The sequence below is a fragment of the Anolis sagrei genome, chromosome 11 (assembly GCF_037176765.1).
Source record: "Anolis sagrei isolate rAnoSag1 chromosome 11, rAnoSag1.mat, whole genome shotgun sequence".
In the NCBI taxonomy this organism is placed as follows: Eukaryota; Metazoa; Chordata; class Lepidosauria; order Squamata; family Dactyloidae; genus Anolis; species Anolis sagrei.
In genome coordinates this window covers 28,812,888-28,835,554 of record NC_090031.1, presented here as the reverse complement: position 1 = coordinate 28,835,554, position 22,667 = coordinate 28,812,888, and the positions used below count along the sequence as shown (strand labels likewise).

At 47.5% G+C, this 22,667-nt stretch overlaps 1 protein-coding gene across 2 annotated transcripts in view; it reads left to right on the top strand.

The window, feature by feature from the left end:
• MTMR4 (myotubularin related protein 4) overlaps nt 1-19,551 on the top strand; it is a 50,921-nt gene extending 31,370 nt beyond the window's left edge. For both annotated transcript variants that reach the window (XM_060756876.2, XM_060756875.2), the window contains 17 exons: nt 346-435; nt 2,818-2,934; nt 3,059-3,141; nt 4,536-4,702; nt 5,683-5,779; nt 6,015-6,128; nt 7,606-7,802; nt 7,888-8,016; nt 8,612-8,723; nt 8,823-9,018; nt 10,405-10,590; nt 11,221-11,391; nt 11,474-11,628; nt 12,279-13,434; nt 15,097-15,207; nt 15,984-16,072; nt 18,075-19,551. In XM_060756876.2, the coding sequence (XP_060612859.2) occupies nt 346-435; nt 2,818-2,934; nt 3,059-3,141; nt 4,536-4,702; nt 5,683-5,779; nt 6,015-6,128; nt 7,606-7,802; nt 7,888-8,016; nt 8,612-8,723; nt 8,823-9,018; nt 10,405-10,590; nt 11,221-11,391; nt 11,474-11,628; nt 12,279-13,434; nt 15,097-15,207; nt 15,984-16,072; nt 18,075-18,252 (3,348 nt within the window). In that variant the 3' untranslated portion in view covers nt 18,253-19,551. The remainder of the gene's footprint in view (nt 1-345; nt 436-2,817; nt 2,935-3,058; nt 3,142-4,535; nt 4,703-5,682; nt 5,780-6,014; nt 6,129-7,605; nt 7,803-7,887; nt 8,017-8,611; nt 8,724-8,822; nt 9,019-10,404; nt 10,591-11,220; nt 11,392-11,473; nt 11,629-12,278; nt 13,435-15,096; nt 15,208-15,983; nt 16,073-18,074) is intronic.
• Nucleotides 19,552-22,667: the final 3,116 nt, after the last annotated feature.

The window sequence follows — 22,667 nt, the reverse complement described above, 5'->3', positions numbered from 1 at the left end:
AAATACTGTGTTTTCCGATGGTCTTTGGTGACCCCCTGACACCCCCTTGCAACCCCTCCAGGGGTCCCGACCCCCAGGTTGAGAACTCTGCAACAGACATTTGAGCAACATTCACTGGAGCTGTAAAACTTTCTGATTTTGGGGGATTTTGAATCCAGATTCATCGCACACATATAGAGAATTCTTGCCCATTGGAGGAGAGAGAAGAGAAGTGGGCAACTGGACTTGTCACTCTGGTGCCCATCCTATGTGGCAATGAGCAAGGAGGTGTGTTGTTGTCTGTCTCTTTCTTCCTTTCCTTCTTTCTCTTTCTCTGACCCCTTTCTCCTCTCTTTTCCAATTCAGGGTGAGGAGGGCCCTCCCAGTCTGGAATATATCCAGGCCAAGGACCTGTTCCCCCACAAAGAGCTCATCAAGGAAGAAGAATCGTTACAGGTGAGCTACCTCCATGAAAATGCAAGGGAGGAGGGTTGAGTTGTCCCAAGCCGTCCATGGTTTCAATCCATGAGTGCCAAGTTGAGTCAAAGCAACCATACACCTCTTGTATCTACCACACTGGCTGATCGTAAGGCTTCCAAGGCTCAATTCAAGCGACTGTTTTTGACCCACATATTTATTTATTTATTTATTTATCGTATCAGAAGTGAATTGAGGGTACAGTTGTAATCTATTTTAAAACACAAAGTAAGTGTAAAAACTTGGCATTATATTAAATGTCCTTTGATCAGAAGCTGGCCACTTGGAGTGCCTTTGGTGTCGCTATGAGAAGGTCCTCCATTGTGCATGTGGCAGGGCTCAGGTTGCATTGCAATGGGTGGTCTGTGGTTTGCTCTTCTCCACACTTGCATGTCGTGGATTCCACTTTGCAGCCCCATTTCTTAAGGTTGGCCCTGCATCTCATTGTGCCAGAGCACAGCCTTCCAAGTCACCCAGGGGGGAGTCTCTCTTTTGGTATCCGCTATGTGTTGAGGTTCTGGGTTTTCGCCTGCCACTTTTGGACTCTTGGTTGCTGATGTGTTCCTGCAAGTATCTCTGTACATCTTAGAAAACTATTTATTGATTTAAGGCGTTGGCATGCTGGCTGATATCCGAACAGGGGATGGGCCGGAGATGTCCCTGCCTTGGTCCTTTCATTATTGGCTGCTACTTCCCAGAGGACGACAAGTGGTGCAATACCTGCTAAACAGTGTGATTTCTCCAGTGGTATTGGGCATAGGCATACTGTGATAATGTGTCATGTCTTGGTAAGAGCCACAACCACTGTTTTGGTGTGGTGAGATGTGTTGCACACTGGGAATGCGTATTTAGCAGCAGAGTAGCAAAGCACAACGGCAAATGTCTTCACTGTGTCTGTTTGTGATCCCCAGGTTGTGCCAGTCAGCTTTCGTACAATATTATTTCTGGCACCCACTTTTTGCTTGATAGTCAAGCAGTGTTTCTTTTAAGTCAGAGCACGGTCCAAGGTAACTCCCAGGTATTGTGGTGTGCTGCAATGCTCCAGTGGGATTCCTTCCCCAGGTAATAATCAGAGCTCGAGATGCTTGTTTGTTCTTAAGATGGAAAGCACACATCTGCATTTTAGATGGCTTAGGAATCAGCTCGTTTTCCCTGTAATAGGCAGTAAGAGCTTCTGTTCAACCATCTCAAAGCTCCCTGCGTGAGTGGTGATGACATGATCGTCAGCATAGATGAAACTTTCTGATTCTTCTGGCAGTGGCCGATTATTTGTGTAAATGTTGAACTTTAATGGAGCAGTTATCCTTCCCTTAGGCAGGCTGTTTTTCTGTTTTCTGCTTCTCTGTTTGGTATCAGATGATGCTTGAGATGATGCTTGTCTGTTCTGAAGGTGAAAGCAAACATCTGTGTTTTAGATGGATTTAGAATCAGCTGGTTTTCCGTGTAATAAGCAGTAAGAGCACCTAAAGCTTCAGAGAACTTCTGTTCAACCATTTCAAAGCTCCCTGCTTGAGAGGTGATGACACGATCGTCAGCATAGATGAAACTCTCTGTCCCTTCTGGCAGAGGCTTGTAATTTGTGTACATATTAAGCATTGACCTACAAAGACCCACGTGAATATTTGATAGACCCCTTCCTCTCACAAGCTGGCACTGGAATATGTGGTTTGATGTTTTAATGGCCGCACGCCACCAATTCGCTTATCCCAACTCCTCGAAAGCAGCTGAATTCCTGTCCTTTTCAAAGCTGGCACAGTCCCCTCCTGCCTCGGGGTCACCTCAGGCAGCCTCCTGAAATAATGCAAATTGGTCATGCATGGTATAGCCATTTGCTTGCAGGACAACAAGAGCTCTGAGATGGGTTCAAATCCTTGCACAGCCGCAGAAACCTACTGGGTGGCCTTGGCTTCCAAGGAAGACTTCCCTGTACAAATAGTGCCCAGAAAGCACCACAACTGAGTTGCCATGAGTTGGAAACAATGTGAAGCCACACTGCGACAAGAAACCTAAGGGGTATTTTCATTGTGGTGTGCTGGAAGCTTGTGAAGAGTGGGTGAAAGGTGGTTTTGCGAATGTGAAGAAATGCAGGAGAGCTCAAAGAGATGCCGTCAAAGCGTGTCCCTTCCAGTCCCAACAGTTAGAGAAACGCAACCCCGTGGGAAGTTCACATCTCCGGCACAATTTCACAGAAAACCGGGAGGTGTTAAGCTTTCCTGGGAGCTGACAAAAAGAAAGAGTACATCTATTTTTAAATGACCAAGGTAGATTTTCTCCCGCCTCCCCAGACTGCCCAGAAAAACAAAAGCAGGCTTTGGATGAGAAGGTTCTCTTATGGTTTCATGGCCTCTTTCTCGTGTCCAGGTCCCGTTCGCAGTGCTGCAGGGTGAAGGCGTGGAATACCTGGGCCATGCCAGCGACGCCGTCATCGCCATCTCCAACTACCGGCTCCATATCAAGTTCAAGGACTCTGTCGTCAATGTAAGTTTTGGGGGCAGTAGCTACAACACAGAAGGCTTGGACTGGCCCAAGGAGATTTCAGAGCCTGGGAATGAGGAGCCCAGTACTGACTGAATTTTACTTTTCTCTCTTTCTCTCTTCCTAGGTGCCTTTGAGGATGATGGAAAGTGTGGAGAGCCGAGACATGTTCCAGCTTCACATTGTCTGCAAGGATTCCAAAGTCGTCAGGTAGGAGAAGTTCGAGAAGGAAAGGAGAGGAAGAGACATTGGGATTTCTTTGGGGTAGCTTGGCCCTTTAAATAAAGGTCGAAGGATATTCCCTCTCATCCTTTTCCTTATCCTTATCGGGGATGCTGGGAGTTCCATTCCAAGTGAGCGGGACACTTTGGTTCCCTGACCCTCTCTGCAGCATTATTAGCCTTTTGCTCTTTACTACTAACATTCAACCCAGAGGCTCAGATAAGAAGATTTCCACATTCTTTATCCAGCCATGCTGGGAAGCTCACGCTAGAGCGGTGGTCCTCTACCTGTGGGTCACAACCCCTTTGAGGATCGAACGACCCTTTCACAGGGGTTGCCTAAGACCAGTGTTTTAACCTTCCTAATGCTGCGACCCCTCAGTACAGTTCCTCATGTGGTGGTGATCCCCAATCATAAAATAATTTTCGTTGCTACTTTATAACTGTCATTTTATTACTGTTACGAATTGTAATGTAAATATCCAATATGCAGGATGTATGCTCATTCATTGGACCAAATTTGGCACAAATAGCCGATGCGCCCAAATTTGCATACTTGTGGGATTGGGGAGGGGGGTTGATTTTGTCATTTGGGAGTTGTAATTACTGGGATTTATAGTTCATGTACAATCAAAGAGCATTCAGAACTCTACCAACGATAGAATTGGGCCAGACTTCCACATAGAACTCTCATGACCAACAGTAAATACTGGAAGGGTTTGGTGGGTTTTGGAGTTGCAGTTCACCTACATCCAAAGAGCACTGTGGATTCAAACACTGATGGATCAGGACCAAACTTGGCACGAATACTCAATATGCCCAAATGTGAACACTGGTGGAGTTTGGGGAGAATAGCTCACCTACATCCAAAGAGCATTCTGAACCCCACCAACAATAGAATTGGGCCAAACTTCCCACACAGAACCCCCATGACAAATAGAAAATACTGGAGGGATTTGGGAGAAATTGACAGTGATGTAGGGGATAGCACACCTGCTCTCCCCTCCCTGCTTGGAGTCTCAGAAATAGCCTTCCCCTTGGCTGAGTGGTCAGCGGAGAGGCTGGCCAATCACAGCAGGAGTATGCTTTTGGTGGGAGGATTTACCGTCTGTTTCCAAAAAGGAAGAGGACAGGCAGAGAGATTTTCAGCCTTCTCTGTCAAACGGGTCCTAAGACCAGTAGAAATATGTGTTTTCTGATGATCTTTGGCGACCTCTCTGAAACCCCCTCATGACCCCCCCCCCAGAGGTCCCGACCCCCATGTTGAGAAAGACTGCACTAGAGGTTGAAGTGGATTTCCTTGAAGGTGCTTCCTGAGTGTCCATGACATGACCTGCAACATCCGCCTGTGTCTCATTCTCCCTCCGTTCCTCTCCTCTCCAGGTGCCATTTCTCCACTTTCAAGCAATGCCAGGAGTGGCTGAAGCGACTCAGCCGAGCCATCGCCCGCCCCACCAAGCCGGAAGACCTCTTTGCATTCGCTTACCACGCCTGGTGTTTGGGGGTCTGCGCTGATGAAGAAGACCAGCATGCCCACCTATGCCGACCGGGTGAGCGCCAGGATGGATGGCTTTTTGGCTTGGCAGCCCTTGGAATGCAGAAATGGGAACTTTGATCACCCAACTCCACTTCTCATTTAGTTCCTGGTCCAGTTCATGCCGTAGAGTACTGGGATGCATTCTGTATGGGGTTGCCTTTGAGGAATCCAGAGAGAGCTGCACCTAATATTAATTGGGACCAGACACTTGTTACAGTAGGTCCATTGGCCACCAGTTTATTTCCAGGAACAATTCAAAGCCCTGATTTTGACCCTATGAAGTTCAAGTTATTTGAAATCTCTGCTCTGTAGTTTTCCCCAGAATCTGGCACATTTTAAACAGACTTCACATTTTGATAATTGCTTTTTAAGATCTAATTTGTGAATCTTTAATGCTGTCAGCTCCATTGAGTCCCAAACCAATGGGGGGGAAGATGGGACGTTGCTTCTGCTGCTGACAAAGTATTTCTGTCCTAGTGTGGCTTACAAATAAAATGGAAAGCAAATAGTAAAGAAACCCTAAAACAATAAAGATAATTTGAAGACTTAAGGAAATAACTGACGAGATGTATTTATTTAGTGTCTGGTGGAGACTAGAGACAGGGCCTTCTCAGTAGTGGCCTCTCCGCTGTGGAATTCACTCCCCAGTGACATCAGAGCAGCCCCCTCCCTCCTGACTTTCAGGGAGAAAGAAAAAACCTGGCTATGGGACCAAGCTTTTGGCTAGCAAGTTAGTGAAGCATGAGTTTATGGAATTGTGAAATGACTAATGAAATGGCCTTGGATTTGGCTCTGGATGATGTGATTGTAGCGAATTGTTTTAATACTGCTGCTGACTTTTGGTTTTAATGCATATCCTTATATTCTTACTGTATGTATGTGCATGGCATCAAATTGCTGCCTCTTTGTGAGGCGGCTCTGAGCCCCCCTTTTGGGGTGAGAAGGGTGGGATATGAATGCAGCAAATAAATAAATGTGTTGTTCCTCCGCCAGGAGACCACGTCAAGTACCGCTTTGAGATGGAGCTGGCCCGGATGGGCTTCGACCTGCAGAATGTCTGGCGGGTTTCCGACATCAACAACAACTACAAGTGAGTTGGACGAAGGCTAGAGAAGGGAATGTGAACCTGCAGCATTGCCCCAAAACACCCGCTCTGTCTTTGATGCCAACTGCACAAGCCGCTATTGGCAATCCATGCTGCCTTGTTTTAAATGTTGGGTTGCTTCTTGTTGAATCCACATGGGTCCTTTTCCTAGGTTTGAGTTTTAGAATAGTTTCCTGTGTCCAGGCGCTGACCACCGCCTCCCTGTCTCCGCTTTGCTCAGGTTGTGCACCAGTTACCCGCAAAAGCTCCTCGTTCCCGTCTGGATCACGGACAAAGAGTTGGAGAATGTGGCTTCTTTCCGTTCTTGGAAGCGCATCCCGGCAGTTGTGTATAGGTACAGGGCTCGTCTGGCCTCTAGAAGGGGGGCTTGCTCATATCATGCTAAGAAGGGCCCCAAAATCAGTGCCCCTATCTTCTGTATATATATACACAAGTCAAAGTATGTATGTTGGCTGGTTGGTTTGGCATGTATATGAGGGAAAGGAAGGAAGGAAAGAAAGAGAGAGAGAAGGGAAAAGGGGAGGAAGGGGGAAGGAAGGAAGGAAGGAAGGAAGGCAGGAAGGCAGGAGAAAGGAAAAAGGAGGGAAGAAAGAGAAAGTAAAGGAGGGAAGGTAAGGGGGAGGAAAGAAGGAAAGAAAGAAAGGGAAAAGTGAGAGAGAGGGAAGGAAGGAAGGGGGGAGAAAGAAAAAAGGTAAGGAAGAGAAAGTAAAGGAGGGAAGGTATGGGAGGAAGGAAGGAAGGAAGGAAGGAAAGAAAGAAGCGATAAAAGAAGGAGGAAGTTGTATGAGGGAAAAGAAGGGAAGAAAAGGAAAGAAGAGCGGGAGAAGGTCTATGAGGGAAACAGGAAGGAAGGAAGGAAGGAAAGAAAGAGAAAGGGAAAAGGGAGAGAGAAGCAAGGAAGGAAGACGGGAGAAAGAAAAGGAGGGAATGAAGAGAAAACAGAAGAGGGAAGGTATGAGGCGAGGAAGGAAAGAAAGAGAAAAAGAAGGTAAAAAGGGGGGAGGGGAGGAAGGCAGGAGAAAGGAAAGAGGAGGGAAGGCAAAGGAAAGGAGGGAAGGTATGGAGGAAGGAAAGAAAGAAAAGGAATGAAGGAAGTGAGAGAAGAGAAATGCGAGGAGGAGAAAGAAATGAAAAAGAAAGAAAGAAAGAAAGAAAGGGAAACGTTATATGAGGAAAAACAAGCGAAGAAAAGGATGGAAGGAAGAAAGGAGAGCGGGAGAAGGTCTATGAGGGAAACAGGAAGGAAGGAAGGAAAGAGAAAGAAAGAAAGAAAGAAAGAGAAAAAGAAGGGGAAAAGGGAGGGAGGAAGAAGGAAAGTGGGAGAAAGGAAAGAGGGAAGGAAGAGAAAGTAAATCTGGGAAAGTATGACAGGAGGAAGGAAAGAAAGAAAAAGAAGGGATAAAGGAGGGGAGGAAAGACATAAAATGAGAGGAGGGAGGGAGGTAGGGAGGGAGGGAGGAAGGAAGGAAGCAAGGAAGCAAGGACAGAAGGATGGAAAGAAGTTGTATGAGGGAAAACAAGGGAAGGAAGGAAGGAGACCGGGAGAAGGTCTATGAGGGAAAAAGAGAGCCACAAAGAAAATGCAAGCCGAGGCAATGCTGGGTCTGTGTGCTAATATTCCTGAAGGAACATGTGAAGATAAATGGATTCCTTTTTGTGGTAAACAGTGTGATGGAGTGGCTCTTTGAGCTTATTGTCCCTACAAAGGAGAGGGGAGCATTGTTGGTTCTCTCTCAGGGGCAACTATGGCTTCTTGAAACCGGGTCCTGGGCTTGCAGGGACTCAATGCAAGGCACCAACATCTCTTCCAGACACTTGCGCAATGGAGCAGTGATTGCCCGCTGCAGCCAGCCCGAGATCAGCTGGTGGGGATGGCGCAATGCTGACGACGAGTACCTCGTGACCTCCATTGCCAAAGCCTGTGCCTTGAACCCAGGACAGCGCCTGGCCGGGGGGACCCCATATTCAGGGCCCAGTGAGGGCAACGAGGCCGTCGATGCTGGGTTTGGTAAGCAGAGAGGTCCTTTGATCTTACATTTTTTCCATCAGCTACCAAAAAAGGAGAGGGATCACAAGATAGTTGTGTTTTACAGATTCGTCGCTGACAGCCTGCTCGAGTGTGGAGAGTTCAGCAACCCCGCAGAAGCTCCTGATTCTGGACGCTCGGTCGTATACGGCTGCCGTTGCCAACCGAGCCAAGGGAGGAGGCTGCGAGTGCGAGGGTAAGAGCAGCAACATTCAAGTGGACTCCTTCCTTGCCATCCCCCCCACCCCCCAAGTAACCACCAAAGTACTGGGGAATTTCCAAAGGAAGAGGTCGGGCCTGACTGTTGTAGAATCATACACTAAGGCCTACCTCATACTGTGAGGTCTCTTTTACAGGCTAAGGCCTATCTCACACTGTGAGGCCTTCTCGCAGACTGAGACTTTTCTCCCACTGAGGTTTACCTCAGACTGATGGCTGCTAAGCTACAGGCACACCTGCTTATATAGAACTGCAGTTTTTGCAGTCGTTGCATCCTTTTAACCTTTTCAGTGCCTGACTCGCATTTCTGTAATTAAAAATATCTAGTTATTTTTTTATATTTCTGACAACTTTCTCTCAACGTTCCTTTTTCCAAGGTAAATGTCCCCAAACTCCCTCAGCCACTACTTAGAGATTGTTGGCTTCCAGATCTTTGATTGTTTAGGCTGACTTTCTGTGGACACCTTGGATACAACGAGCAAAGCCATTAGTTCATTTTTAAGTGGTAGTTCCTGGCTCAAGACCTTTGGATGGACTCCCAGGCAACGTCCTCCCTCTGTTTTGTGTTCCAGAGTATTACCCCAACTGCGAGGTGGTCTTCATGGGCATGGCTAACATCCATTCTATCCGGAATAGCTTCCAGTACTTGCGGGCCGTCTGCAGCCAGATGCCAGATCCCAGCAAGTGAGTCTCCTTTAGGTTTGGATTCTGGGGGAGAGTGGGGTGCCTCCGTCTTTTACTTCTGTGCTTGACCTCTTGCCTGTCTCCTTAACCCTTTCCCAGCTGGCTCTCAGCCCTGGAGAGCACCAAGTGGCTCCAGCACCTCTCTGTCATGCTGAAGGCGGCCGTCTTGGTTGCCAACGCAGTGGACCGGGAGGGACGCCCCGTCTTGGTGCACTGCTCTGACGGCTGGGACCGCACCCCGCAGATTGTCGCCCTGGCAAAGATCCTCCTGGACCCCTACTACAGGACGATGGAGGTAGGAGAATCACAGAACCCTCGAGTTTAAAGGGACCCCAAGGGGCAGGCAATCCAACTCCATTCTGCCAAGAAGCAGGAAAATCACATTCAAAGATCCCCTGACAAATAGCCATTTAAGCCCCCGTTTAAAAGCCTTCCAAGGAAGGAGCCTCCACCACACTCTGGGACAGAGAGTTCTGTGGGCGAGTGGGCTTATTAACAAAAGACCCTCCTCATAAATGCACAGCAGAGCAACTTATGAGCAGCAGCGTGACCCAATACCAGTAGCCCAAAGTGATATCTCTTCCACGGGAGCCTTTTTTTTGTAGTAAAATAATATAGTTGCACTATTTATAATAACAAGGTTTCCACAACACAAATAAAGTCCTTTATACTTCCTTCTTTGCTTCCATTCTGGGCTTCTTCATCATGTAAATAAAGAGCCTCCTCTCACAACAAACTTATACTGGAGCTTCACATAGCAGCCTTTACACGGGAGCTTTACACACAAGGACTTCAACCTGGGTTTTTTTCACCGAAGCTTCTCACACCAGACCTTCTCACACACGGCCTTCCTCACACTGTGAAGCCTGCTAATTGTGAGGCCTATTCTCCCACTGAGGTGTTCTCTCACACAGAGAGGCTTCTCTCACACAGAGAGCTCTCTCAGACTGAGGCGTTACTAAGCAACAGGCATGCTTGCTTATACTGAACTGCAGCTTTGCTGAGTCATTGCATCTGCTTAACCCTTTCAGTACTTGACTCACATTTTTGTAATTAAAAATACCTAGTTAATTTTTATTATTTCTGCCAAATTCCACTGCTGAACAGCTCTCTCTCACAGTCAGGAAGTTCTTCATGTTCAGGTGGAATCTCCTTTCCTGTAGTTTGAAGCCTTTGTTCTGCATCCTAGTCTCCAGGGCAGCAGAAAAGAAGCCTGCTCTCTCCTCCCTATGACTTCCCCTCACCTCTTTAAACATGGCCCTCATCCTGTCTCCTCTCAGTCTTCTTTTCTGCAGACTAAACCTGCTCAGCTCTTTCTGCCGCTCCTCATAGGGCTTGTTCTCCAGACTCTTGATCCTTTGAGTCACCCTCCTCTGGACACATTCCAGCTTTGAGTTAATCTCTCCCTTCAATTGTGGTGCTCAGAATTGGACACTGTGATTCAGGTGTGGTCTGACCAAAGCAGAATAGAATAGAGGGGTAACATGACTTCCCAGGATCTAGACACCATACCAGGCTGTTACTCCATCTTGTGATTGCAATGAAGGCAGAAAGATAAGAGTTGGGACCTTTCTATGGACTGGTTATGTTGGAGATGAGAGGGAGAGGAACATAGAGGGGTGTGTGCACCTCTGAAGCATCCTGAGGCCCATCTGTGACATTGTGACTTTCTCCTTGGCAGGGTTTCCAAGTGTTGGTGGAATCTGACTGGCTGGATTTCGGCCACAAGTTTGCAGACCGCTGCGGCCACCAGGAGAAAGCGGAGGACCAGAACGAGCAATGCCCTGTGTTCCTGCAGTGGCTAGACTCCATCCACCAGCTGCTCAAACAGTTCCCCTGCCTTTTTGAGTTCAACGAAGCGTTCTTGGTAAGAACCAAAAGCCCGAGAGTGGCATCTTACTCCATATTTTTAAAAATCGAATTGTCACAGGGACAGAAAGTGAAGTAACATCTTCTGAACATGGCCAAAGACAGAAAAACAAACACTGCAGGGGTGTTAACCCTTCCCTATGCTACCCAGATATATGTCTATATCTATATCTATAAATGGCTAGAGTTGCCCTTAAAAATGTCCATGTTCCAACTTATAAACATATTCAACTTACGAACAAACCTTTAGCACAGCTGGTTAATCACCAGCAGCAATAGATCTTACCAACTGAAAGGTTGGCAGTTCGAAGCCCGGGTCGGGGTGAGCACTTGATCTTCAGCCCATCTCACTGTCCACCTAAGCAGTTTCAAAACAGCTGTGAGCTGTGAGTAGAGAAATTGGGCACCACCATAAAAGAAATTAGGCACCAGCATAAAAGAAATACCAGAAAAATACCTGCAATCAAAGAGAGGAGGAAGCCTGTGAACAAGGGTTCTTTGTCATAGGGGATGGAGCGACAGCACCCCTCTGTGGCCAGAATTGAGCACAACCTCATGTCTGTAATATGTCTGTTGTCTGTCCTGTTTAACGCAGGAATGGGCAAACCCTTAACGTTTTTCTCTGCAGGTGAAGCTGGTGCAGCACACCTACTCCTGCCTTTACGGGACCTTCCTTGGGAACAGCCCTTGCGAGCGCGAGATGCACAACATTGCCAAGCGGACCTGCTCTGTGTGGTCCCTCCTCCGAGCCGGCAACAAGAACTTCCACAATCTGCTCTACATCTCTGGCACTGACCAGGTGAGTGGCACTCCCACAGGGATCAGGAAAAAAGGCCTGGGAAAGGTGTCCGTCGCATCCCCTGACTCTCGCTTTTTGCCAGGTGCTGCACCCGGTCTGCCACGTCCGAGCCCTGCACCTTTGGACTGCCGTCTATCTCCCGGCGTCGTCCCCCTGCCCTCTAGGAGAGGAGCGTATGGACCTCTACCTGCCTTCGGGGTCCCAGAGCCAGGAGTTCAGCAGCAGGTCGCTTGACAGGTGAGGGAAAGGCACCTGGCCCCAGGGCTTGAGCCCTTTCCTCACAGCCCGGTTCTCACAGTTCATGTTCACTGCAACTTCTGCGGATTTATCCCAGGCATGGGCAAATTCCAGCCCTCTGGGTGTTTTGGACTTTAATTCCCGCAATTCCTAACAGCATACTTGTCCCATTTCATCTGAAGATGATAGCTATGATAGATGGATGAATAGATAAATCGATGGATGGATGGGTGAGTGGGTGGATAGATAGATATATGGATAAGTGGATATATGGATGGATGGATGAATAGATAGGTGAGTGGATGGATGGATGGATAGATTGATACTACAGCATTACATTTAGAGATTGCAGGACAGTGACCACGTGGACAAAGGCCAAAGTAAAGGTGGATGGACACCATCAACAGATTGTGATGTTTTAATGTTTGGTTTTTAATGTAAATATTTATTTTATGGTGTTATTTCTGGCAATGAATTGTTGCCTAAGTTCTAAGTCCGTTCTGAGTCCCCTTCGGGGTAGAGAAGAGTGGGATATAAATGAGGTAAATAAATAAATATCAGCCCTCAGCTTCTTGCAAGTTTAATTTCACATTCAGTTTTGCAAGGTACTTAAACATTTGTTCCCATCCTCCTGTCTTCTCTGCTTCCAGGTTACCAAAGACCCGGTCCATGGACGACCTCCTCTCAGCCTGCGACCCCAGCAGCCTTCTGACCCGCACCTCGAGTGACCCCAACCTCAACAACCACTGTCAGGAGGTCAGGGTGGGCCTGGAGCCACGGCAGCCCAACGCTGAGGAGGTCATAGTGGACAAAGAGAGCTTGCCCGAGGAGCCATCTCAGGCAGCAGAGCAGCAGCAGCACGAACCCCCTGCCCTCCATCTTGGTGGAAGTGGCAGTTCGGACCCTTGCCAACTGCAGGACAGCGACTCGACTGCCCAACCATCGAGCAGCTCATCTTCGGAGGCAGGAGAAGTAGTAAGCGGGGTGGATTCCGTAGCAGCACCAGCTCGTTTGGGGCAGAAGATTTGTGGCCTGAATTCAGCCAGAACGGAAGAGCTGCTGGAAAAGCTTTCTGGTCTGGAGCCCAAGGGCTCTTGGGAACCTTTCGTTCTCCCCCCGGCGGAGCCCTCCCTCCGGCCTTCCCCGCGACCTCCTGGTTTTGGGAACCCACCGGCTCTGAGCGTTCGGCGACAGGAAGTCCCATCCTGCCGCAAAGAGGAGGAAGAGGAAGAGGAAGAAGGCAAGCGGAGCCACCACCCCGCGGGGAAAGCCCAGCCAGAGTGGTGGCGCAAGGCGGCCTCCCAGAGCCAGATGAGCGACTTCTCCCTTCTGGGTGCCAACTGGGACAGCTTCCAAGGGATGGGGGCCTCACTCCCAGGTGGGGATGGGGCACCGAGGCGGCTCCTCTCCTACGGCTGCTGCAGCAAGCGCCGGCACCTCTGGGCCTCGGGACTCGGCCTCAGCGGGCAGTGGTCTTCCAAGGACGGGGCCCGGCTCCCCTCTGGCCCTCATTGCCCAGGGAAGGCTGCCAGGCCGTGGTTGCCCTGCCATTTGAAGCAGGCCCTGGGCCCTAAGCCCCCAGCACCCAGCAGCCCCTCGCCGGCACCGCCTGCTTTCTACCTGGATGATGACGGGCTGCCCTTCCCCACGGATGTCGTCCAGCACAGGCTAAGGCAGATCGAGGCCACATACAAGCAGGAAGTGGAGCAGCTGCGCAGGCAGGTCCGAGAGCTTCAACTCCGGCTGGACATCCGCCATTGCTATGCTCCGCCTGCCGAGCCCCAGATGGACTACGAGGACGACTTTGTAAGTGCCCCTCTCTGTCATGGGTTTGGCCAGTTTTCCATGCAAGCCACATTTGTTCGAACTGGGACACCCCAGCAGAAAAGGAACTCTTCCCAGATTTTCCCATAGTGCCTTGCTTCCAACTATTGGGGGGAGGGGGGCAGGACAGCGCCCTTCTAGCAGGCCTTGGGTGGGCATAGATTGGAATTGAAGTCCTTCAGGTATCATGATCCCAAGCTATTGTTAATAATACTAATACAAATACTACTACTACTACTAATAATAATGTACTATTGAAGGCTTTCATGGCCGGAATCATTGGGTTGCTGTGAGTTTTCTGGGCTGTATGACCATGTTCCAGAAGCATTCAGGAGAGAATGCTTGTGGAACATAGCCATACAGCCAGGAAAACTCACGGCAACCCAATAATAATAATAATGAAAATAATAAAAAAATAATATTATGTGAATATATCACACAGTCCTAGACACTTGGGAAGTGTCTGATGTGTGATCAAATACAACAGCCAGCATAGAGATCTAATAATATCCCACTTGTTCTCTCTTTAAAGAGATTCAAAGCTATTAACAAAGTTTGAAATAAAATAAAACTGAAATGTACAATTTAAAGCTAAAGACATAGAAACACCAAAAAAGAATTAAACATAGGAGTACTAAAACTAAAAAGGTCAAACCATTAAATCATTAAAATATATTAAAATACAATTTAGGCTCTGAGTGTTCCCATCAACCACTGGAATTTGGTCTGGAAATACAACCAGAATTTGGGGGGGGGGGGGGGGGGAAGGGGTGGTGGTGGTGGTGTCAGGAGCTACTTGAGAAACTGCAAGTCACTTCTGGTGTGAGAGAATTGGTTGTCTGCAAAGACTTTGCCCAGGGGATGCCCAGATATTTGATGTTTTACCATCCTTGTGGGAGGCTTCTCTTACGATCCCGCATGGGGAGTTGGAGCTGACAGAGGGAGCCCATCCGTGCTCTCCCCAGATTTGAACTGCCGACCTTTTGGTCTTCAGTCCTGGCGGCACAAGGGTTTGACCCATTGTGCCACTGGGGGCTCCACCAGAATGGTCAAAGATCTGAAAACTATGAATCTCTCTGAGTAGCAGCTTAGGGAGCTGGGGGTGTTTAGCCTGGAGAACAGAAGGTTGAGAGAAGGAGAATGATCGCCATGTTTACATATAGGAATGGATGTCCCATTGAGGAGTAGCCAAACTTCCTGTCTGCAGCTCCAGAGACTGGGACACAATGGAGCAATGGATTCAAATTGCCTGAGAGCCCAGTGTAATTTCCTTCTTTGGAAATTCTGAAGCAAAAGCTAGGTGGCTGTCAGTAAGGAGGGCTTGGTTTGCGTGTCTCTCAACGGCGGGGGGTTGGACTGGATGGCCCTTGGGGTCTTATCCAACTCTAGGATTCCGGGATTCATATTGGCACCCCACTTTCCTGTTCCATTAGGACACAGTTTAGTGCAGAGCGCTTAAATTCTGGCATCTCCAGTTTAAAAATATTACATGCGGATAGCAACGTGGAAATCCCCAGAGAGCCAATGAGAACAAGCCGTACCGACCTGGGAGGGAAAGCAGTCAGAGTGATTTTTCTGCAGCTGAAGTGGGAGGTGGGGCTTCCCTCAAAGAGAAGCTGACATATGTCTTGGCTTCCATTACAGACTTGCCTGAAGGAGTCAGACGGCAGTGAAAACGAGGACTTCTATTCCGACCACAGCGAGGACTGTCTGTCTGAAACAAGCTGGGAGCCGGTTGACAAAAGAGAAACAGAGGTAGGGCATCTTGGGAGCTGCTGCTGCTACTTATAATGGATTTGTCTATTTTCTTGGGGATTTCAAGATCCAAACTTTCAAGATCTCCTTCTCTCCTGCAAACATTCCTCATTTCTCTTGCCTTGTCATCATAGTTCCTGATACTTCTGCGTTCTTACTCTTTAGTATGGAGAGTATGTGCTGTGTGCTTTGAGATCTCTCTCTGCTTGTGTGTCAGGAGAGATGTAGTGATTGAGTTTTTCTCTCTCTTGCTGTAATTTGTTGTTTGGGCTTGGCCTCATGTAAGCCGCCCCGAGTCCCCATCGGGGAGGTAGTGGCAAGGTATAAATAAAGATTATTATTATTATTATTATTATTATTATTATTTGAAACACAAAATGAGTCCACAGCAGACACTCTGCTGGCTGATGAATTGGATCACATGTCGGATGATGATGATGATTAAGAGTAGCTCAGAAGCTTAGAAGAGATGGTTGTTAAGAGTAGCTCAGACCCAGTTCTTGATTTTTAAGAAATGCAGTAATTTCTTATTATTGTAAGTACACCTTTTGTGATTTTTAAAGATTGGACTCTGCATATTTGTCTCCTAAACTCTGAATTCTTTGCAGTCACAACCAACTAGCTTTGCTCGCTAGTGAGCTGATGCTCAACTTTTGTATCCTGTTTGTTTTTGGGTAGTCTTCCTTAACGAAAAGGGTTATGGGCTCAGCACCCAACCCTTCAAAATGTTCCAAAGGAAAGTTGTGGCTATTTCGACCTCTCTTGATTTCTTGCAGGTCACACGTTGGGTTCCAGACCACATGGCTTCGCACTGCTTTAACTGTGATTGTGAGTTCTGGCTAGCCAAACGCAGGCATCATTGCAGGTAAGGCTCAGAAATGTCACCGTTGATCATCTCTGCATTTGTTCTTAACGTCCCTTCCCTTTCAATAAGGAAGAGAAGGTGCTGAGGCAGAGAGATTGGGTGGAAAGGGAACTACAGGCACATAAATTGGAAAAAACTGGGATTCCTATACAGCACATATCAATCCAATACACACAAGTTAAACCTACTAATATGGATGACTGACCATATATGAACCAGTAGCAAGGGATGGCTGAGGGCACTGCTTTGGAAGATGACCGCAACCTGATGCCTCAGTGACATTTTGGGCACACTTTGAGGCAACAGCTACATGCAGTGTGTTTGCCAACCACTTTTTTGCTGTTCTTGAAGACACAAATCCAAACCGTCCAGACAGATGGCAATCCAACCTCTTCTTTAAAAACCTCCTGAGAGAGAGATTACAGGGCAATATAATCATAGAATCATAGTGTTGGAAGAGACCCATCCAGTCTAACCCTCTGCCAAGAAGCTGGAAAATTGCATTCAAAGCACACCTGACAGATGGTCATCCAGCCTCTGTTTAAAAGCCTTCAAAGAAGGAGCCTCCACCACACTCCGGGGCAGAGTTCCCCTGCTGAACGGCTCTCAGGAAGTTCTTTCTCAGGTTCAGATGGAATCTCCTTTCTTGTAGTTTGAAGCCATTGTTCCGCATCCTAGTCTCCAGGGCAGCAGAAAACAAGCTTGCTCCCTCCTCCCTAGGACTTCCTCTCACATACTTATACATGGCTATCATGTCTCCTCCCAGCCTTCTCTTCTTTAGGCATTTCACTGAAATCTTTCCCTAATGTTGAGGTGAAATCTCTTTTCAAACAAATTGAATCCATGGCGCCATTGTGTCCTAGTCTCTGGAGCTGCGGCTTGGCTCCTCTTCATCCTTTCAAAATAGTGAAACATTGTGTTCAGCCTTCCTTTCTCTAAGCTAAACAGCTTCCTAAGCCACTCTTCAGTGAGATTCCTAGTTTCCAGACCTTAGACCAGTGGTTCTTAACTTTCCTAATGCCGAGACCCCTTAATACAGTTCCTCCTGTTGTGGTGACCCCCAACCATCAAATTATTTTTGTTGCTACTTCATAACTGTCATTTTGCTAGTTAGAAATCGTCATGCAAATATCTGATATGTAGGATATATTTTCATTCACTGGACAACATTTGGCACAAATACCTGATATGCCCAAATTTGAATACTGGTAGGATTGGGGGAGGATTGATTTTGTCACTTGGGAGTTATAGTTGCTGGGATTTAGAGTTCACCCACCATCAAAGAGCATTTTGAACTCTACCAGTGATGGAATTGAACCTAACTTGACACACAGAACTCCCATGACCAACAGAAAATACTGGAAGCATTTGGTGAAATTGACCTTGGATTTTGGAGTTGTAGTTCACCTACATCCAGAAAGCACTCAATTATGGATCTGGACCAAACTTGGCACGATTACCCAAGTATGGACACTGGTGGAGTGGGGAAAACAGACCTTTACATTTGGGAGTTGTAGTTGCTGGGATTTATAGTTCATCTACAATCAAAGGGCATTCTGAACCACATCACATTTACGACCCCCTCCCCCCAAGGGGTCCTGACTTTTAGTCTCCCTTCTCTGGACACTATCCATCTGGCTCACATCCTTCTTGAATTGCTTTGCCCAGAACTGGACACAAGATGATTCTAGATGAGATCTACCAAAGCAGAATAGTGTAGGACTATTGACAGTGGTTCTCAACCTCTGGGTCCCCAGGTGTTGTGGCATACAACTCTCAGAAATCCCAGCCAGTTTACTGGCTGTTAGGAATTGTGGAAGTTGTAGTCCAAAACACCTGAAGGGCCACAGTTGGCCTATGCCTGCTTTAGAGTCACACTGTAGAGCCACTGAGACTCCTAGCTCCCTATAATATGTACCCTATGGACTTAGTTTAGTCACTTCTTTCAAATCACTTCTGCCTTGGTGTATCATACCTGCTGTCTTCATTCTTTTCCCTGCAGGAACTGTGGGAACGTCTTCTGTGCCGGCTGCTGCCACCTCAAGCTGCCCATTCCAGACCAGCAGCTCTACGACCCGGTCCTGGTCTGCAACTCCTGCTACGACCACATCCAGGTCTCCCGCGCCCGGGAGCTGATGAGCCAGCACTTGAAGAAGCCCATCGCCACGGCATCCAGCTGAAGGCTGAATGAAGGCCGAGCGAGCCCAGCCGGGCCTTTCCCTTCACTTTTGGCAGACTGGAAGGAGGAGGAGCAGGAGCAAGAGGAGAAGGCTGCTTCTGTGGCAGCCCAGGAGGTCGGTTAGCGCAGCACTTGGTCACCGAGCCACACAGGCACTTGTTGGCCGTTTCTCTCCCAACCACCCCCGAACCCCGTCGTGTATTGGAAACCGGATTAAAAACATGCGATACGGCCCGCGCTGTGGTACTGTTGGTGGTGGTCCAAACGCCCAAGGGGCTCCATCGGAGACCGGTTGTGTTTTTCCTTCAGAGGGTTGGCCTAAATCCATCTTTCGACACTGTTATCTTTTTCTGGGTGGGGGGAAAGCTTGGTCTTAGTCAGCGGCGGGATCTCTGAATTGTCTGTACTCTGAACTTTGTATAAAGGGATGTCAGTAGGAGGAGACTTTCCGAAGGGGTTCCATTTCCAGCTCATCTTGCACAGAAAAGAAGTCAGCCAAGTTGCGTTTCAGCTCAGTTGGAATCCAAACCTTTCCTTCCCCATCTTGCAATGGCAGGAAGGTTGAATTGCGCATGGACAAGAGGGCGAGGGATTTGATTGATTGGCATCAATCAATCAATCAAAACGAGATCTCTACAGATCCCTGCCTGGGAATAGACTCTGTTGAAAGCAGTGTTTGGTTTGGACTTGCTTCCTGTCTCGTCTGCTGTGGTTATATATCAAGCAACGGGTTTTTCCCTTGGTTCTCTTCCCGGGGGGAGATGCCTCGATCCCCTCTTGCCGCACTTGTGTCTCCCCTTCTTTTGGGTTGCGTTTCTATCCCGAGGGCAGACTTTTGCGGGATTTCTAGATCTCCCGGAATGTGCTCTTTTATGTGTGCTTGAGGGTTTCCAGTCCAAACTGCTGCTAATGTTATTTCCTTCTGCACTTAGAGAAATGAAAGAAAAGAAGGGGGTGCCATGTTTTTTGAGAGCGAAGGGGCCCTGGTAAAGCAGGTGCAAAGGACAACTCAGATCATAATCCACCAATGCCCAAAAAGAACGCTTTCCAGTCCATTCCAACATGTCAATAAGCTGCCCGGGAGAAATGCCTTCTGGTTCGTGCGATAGTGAGCGAGTGGCCTTCAAATGGGACTGGGCCGCACCTCTTATCATCCCTTGCCATGTTGTTATTTGGTGATGGCTGATGCGAGTTGTGGCCCTGCATCTGAAAGGCTGCATGTCTCCTCCGCATTAAGACTTGGAATGCAGTTGACATTTCTGCTTCTCTCCACGAGCCATTTCGCAATTGCTTTTATTCTCGGTAGAAAGAAAAAAAAATAGACAAAACCACAAAAAGGCCAAAGGAAGTCTCCCCAAAACATCTCATCTCAAAAAAGAATTTGACTTCTGTAATGAATTTATGCTGGAAAATTCCTTATCTAAGCTGCTTAATTTACAAACAAACACGAAGTGATGAATCATTAATTCATCCATTTGAGCTTCAACACTTCTTGAAGCCTTTTTTTCAGCGTTGGATCTCCCGAATGGTATTTTGTGACCTCTTTTGGGGAAGGCGAATGAAAGAGGAAACTTTTCAGTGATTTAAAAAAAATACACAAAAGAATGGGCCATACTTTGAACTTTGTATAATAAAGGGATGTTAAGTAAGGAGGAGAGTTTGGACTTGGTTCCATTTTCCAGCTCATTTTGCACAGATGTTAAAACGCAAGGGAGGAATAGAGAGCAGGAAGGGCCCCTCGGAAGTTGGCCGCGGTGAGATCCAAGCTACTTTTTGGCGCTCGTGAATCCGTGTCTCTCGTCTTTCAAGCGAAACGAAACGGGGAAAGAAGAAGAAAAAAAAAATGACAACCCAACAACTCCAAAATGAGATCAGTAGCTTTGTGACAAAACAATGTGCTGTAAGAAATTCAATACAGTGGAATAAAATCTCTATATTAGTGCTGCTTTGTTGGGCCGTGTTATTTGACTCTGAAGGGTCTTTTCTACTTTTTCTGAGTATAGGTTGTAACTTTGTGTTTTGGTGCTCTGTTCTGTTGGGTTGTTTTACGGGCCTAGCAGCATTTTCTCCTGACATTATGCCCGCATTTGCAGTGAGACCTAATTTATTCCCCTTCGAAAGTGAAGCCTACTCCAGGGAAATGGAAGCTTTATTCACAAGTGAGGCCTAGTTTATTCCCTTAAGGAAGTGACGTCTACACCAAAGAAAGGGAGGCTGTATTCACCTTCAAAAGGGAGGCCTAGTTTATTCCCCTCTGAAAGTGAGGCCTACTTCATGGAAGGCACGTCCTAGTTTATTCCTTCACAAAAGTGAAAGTGTAGCCTAGTTTATTCCCCTTCAAGTGAGGCCTACGCCAAAGAAATGGAGGCTTTATTCATAGAGACCTAGTCTATTCCCCTTTGAAAGTGAGACCTGGATTTTTCCCCATGGAAAGTGAAGCCTACTCCAAAGAAAGGGAGGCTGTGTTCCCCTTCAAAAATGAGGCCTAGCTTATTCCCTTTCAAGAGTTACGCTTATCGAGGAAAGAGAGGCTGTATTTCCCTTCGAAAGTTTTATTTCCCCTTTCAAAGTGAAGCCTACTCCATGGGAGTCCACATTTCTTCAGAAAGTGAGGCCTAGTTTGTTCCCCTTCGAAATGGAAGCCTACTCCAAGGAAAGAGAAACTTTATTCCCCTCGGAAAGTGAGGCCTAGCGTATTCCCTTTCGAAAGTGAAACCTCGAAGGAAAGGAAGTCTATATTCCTCCAGAAAGCGAGGCCTAGCTTATTGCCTTTTGAAAGTGAAACCTACTCCAAGGAAGTCTATATTCCCTCAGGAAAGTGAGGCCTATCTTCTTCCCTTTCGAAAGTGAAACCTCCAAGGAATGGGAGGTTGTATTACCTCAGAAAGTGAAGCCTACTCCAAGGAAAGACTTTATTCCCCTCAGAAAGCGAGGTCTAGCTTATTCCCTTTTGAAAGTGAAACCTATCCAAGGAAAGAGTATTCCACTCAGAAAGTGAGGCCTCATGTATTCCCTTTTGAAAGTGAAACCTACTCCAAGGAATGGAGGTTCTGTTCCACTTGGAAAGTGAGGCCTAGCATATTCCATCTCAAAAGTGAAGCCTCCTCGAAGGAAAGGCAGCCTATGTTCCAAGGGTCCTCAAACTTTCCAAACAGAGGGCCAGGTCACAGTCCCTCAAACTGTTGGAGGGCTGGATTATAATTTGAAAAAAACATGAATGATTTCCTATGCACACTGCACATACCTTATTTGTAGTGCAAAAAACACTTTAAAACAATACAATTAAAATGAAGAACAATGTTAACAAATATAAACTTATTAGTATTCCAATGGGAAGTGTGGCTGGCGAGATAAGGTGGTTGTTGTTGTGTGCTTTCAAGTTATTTCAGACTTAGGTTGACCCTGAGCGAGGGCTGGGTAAATGACCTTGGAGGGCCGTATCTGGCCCCCGGGCCTTAGTTTGAGGACCCCCTGCTATATTCCCTCAGAAAGCAAGGCCTAGCTGATCTTTCAAAAATGAAACCTATTCCAAGGAAAGACTTTATTCCCCTCAGAAAGTGAGGCCTAGCTTATTCCCTTTGGAAAGTGAAGCCTCGTTGAAGGAAAGGGAGTGTATTCCCTCAGGAAAGAGAGGCCTATCTTATTCCCTTTGGAAACTGAAACCTACTCCAAGGAAAGCAAGGCCTAGCTTATTCTCTTTCAAAAGTAAAGCCTCCTTGAAGGAAAGGGAGCCTATATTCCCTCAGGAAAGCGAGGCCTATCTTATTCCCTTTCGAAAGTGAAAACTCCAGGGAATGGAGGGCTGTATTCCCTCAGAAAGCGAGGCCTAGCTTATTCCCTTTTAAAAGTGAAGCCTACTCCAAGGAAAGAGAGTATTCCACTCAAAAAGTAAGGCCTAGCTTATTCCCTTTCGAAAGTGAAGCCTCGTTGAAGGAAAGGGAGTGTATTCCCTCTGAAAGCGAGGCCTAGCTTATTCCCCTTCAAAAGTGAAGCCTCCTTGAAGGAAAGGGAGTCTATATTCCCTCAGAAGCCTGGCTTATTTCCTTGCGAAAGTGAAACCTACTCCAAGGAAAGAGTATTCCACTCAGAAAGTGAGGCCTAACGTATTCCCTTTCAAAAGCGAAGCCTCCTCGAAGGAAAGGGAGTCTATTCCCTCAGAAAGCGAGGCCTAGCGCATTCCCCTTCGAAAGTGAGGCCTACTCCAAGGCAAGCGAGGCTTTCTTCCCCTCAGAAAGCGAGGCCTACTCCCCTCGAGAGAGAGAGAGAGAGAGAGAGAGAGAGAGTGCGCGCGCGGGGTTAGGCCTCGCGGGCGGTGATTGACGTCTGCGTCCGTTGGCGGCCGGTTGGGCCCGCGAAGGCGGCTGGAACCGAACCGCGGGAGCGAGCGAGCGAGCGAGGGAGGGAGAGGCCGCAGTG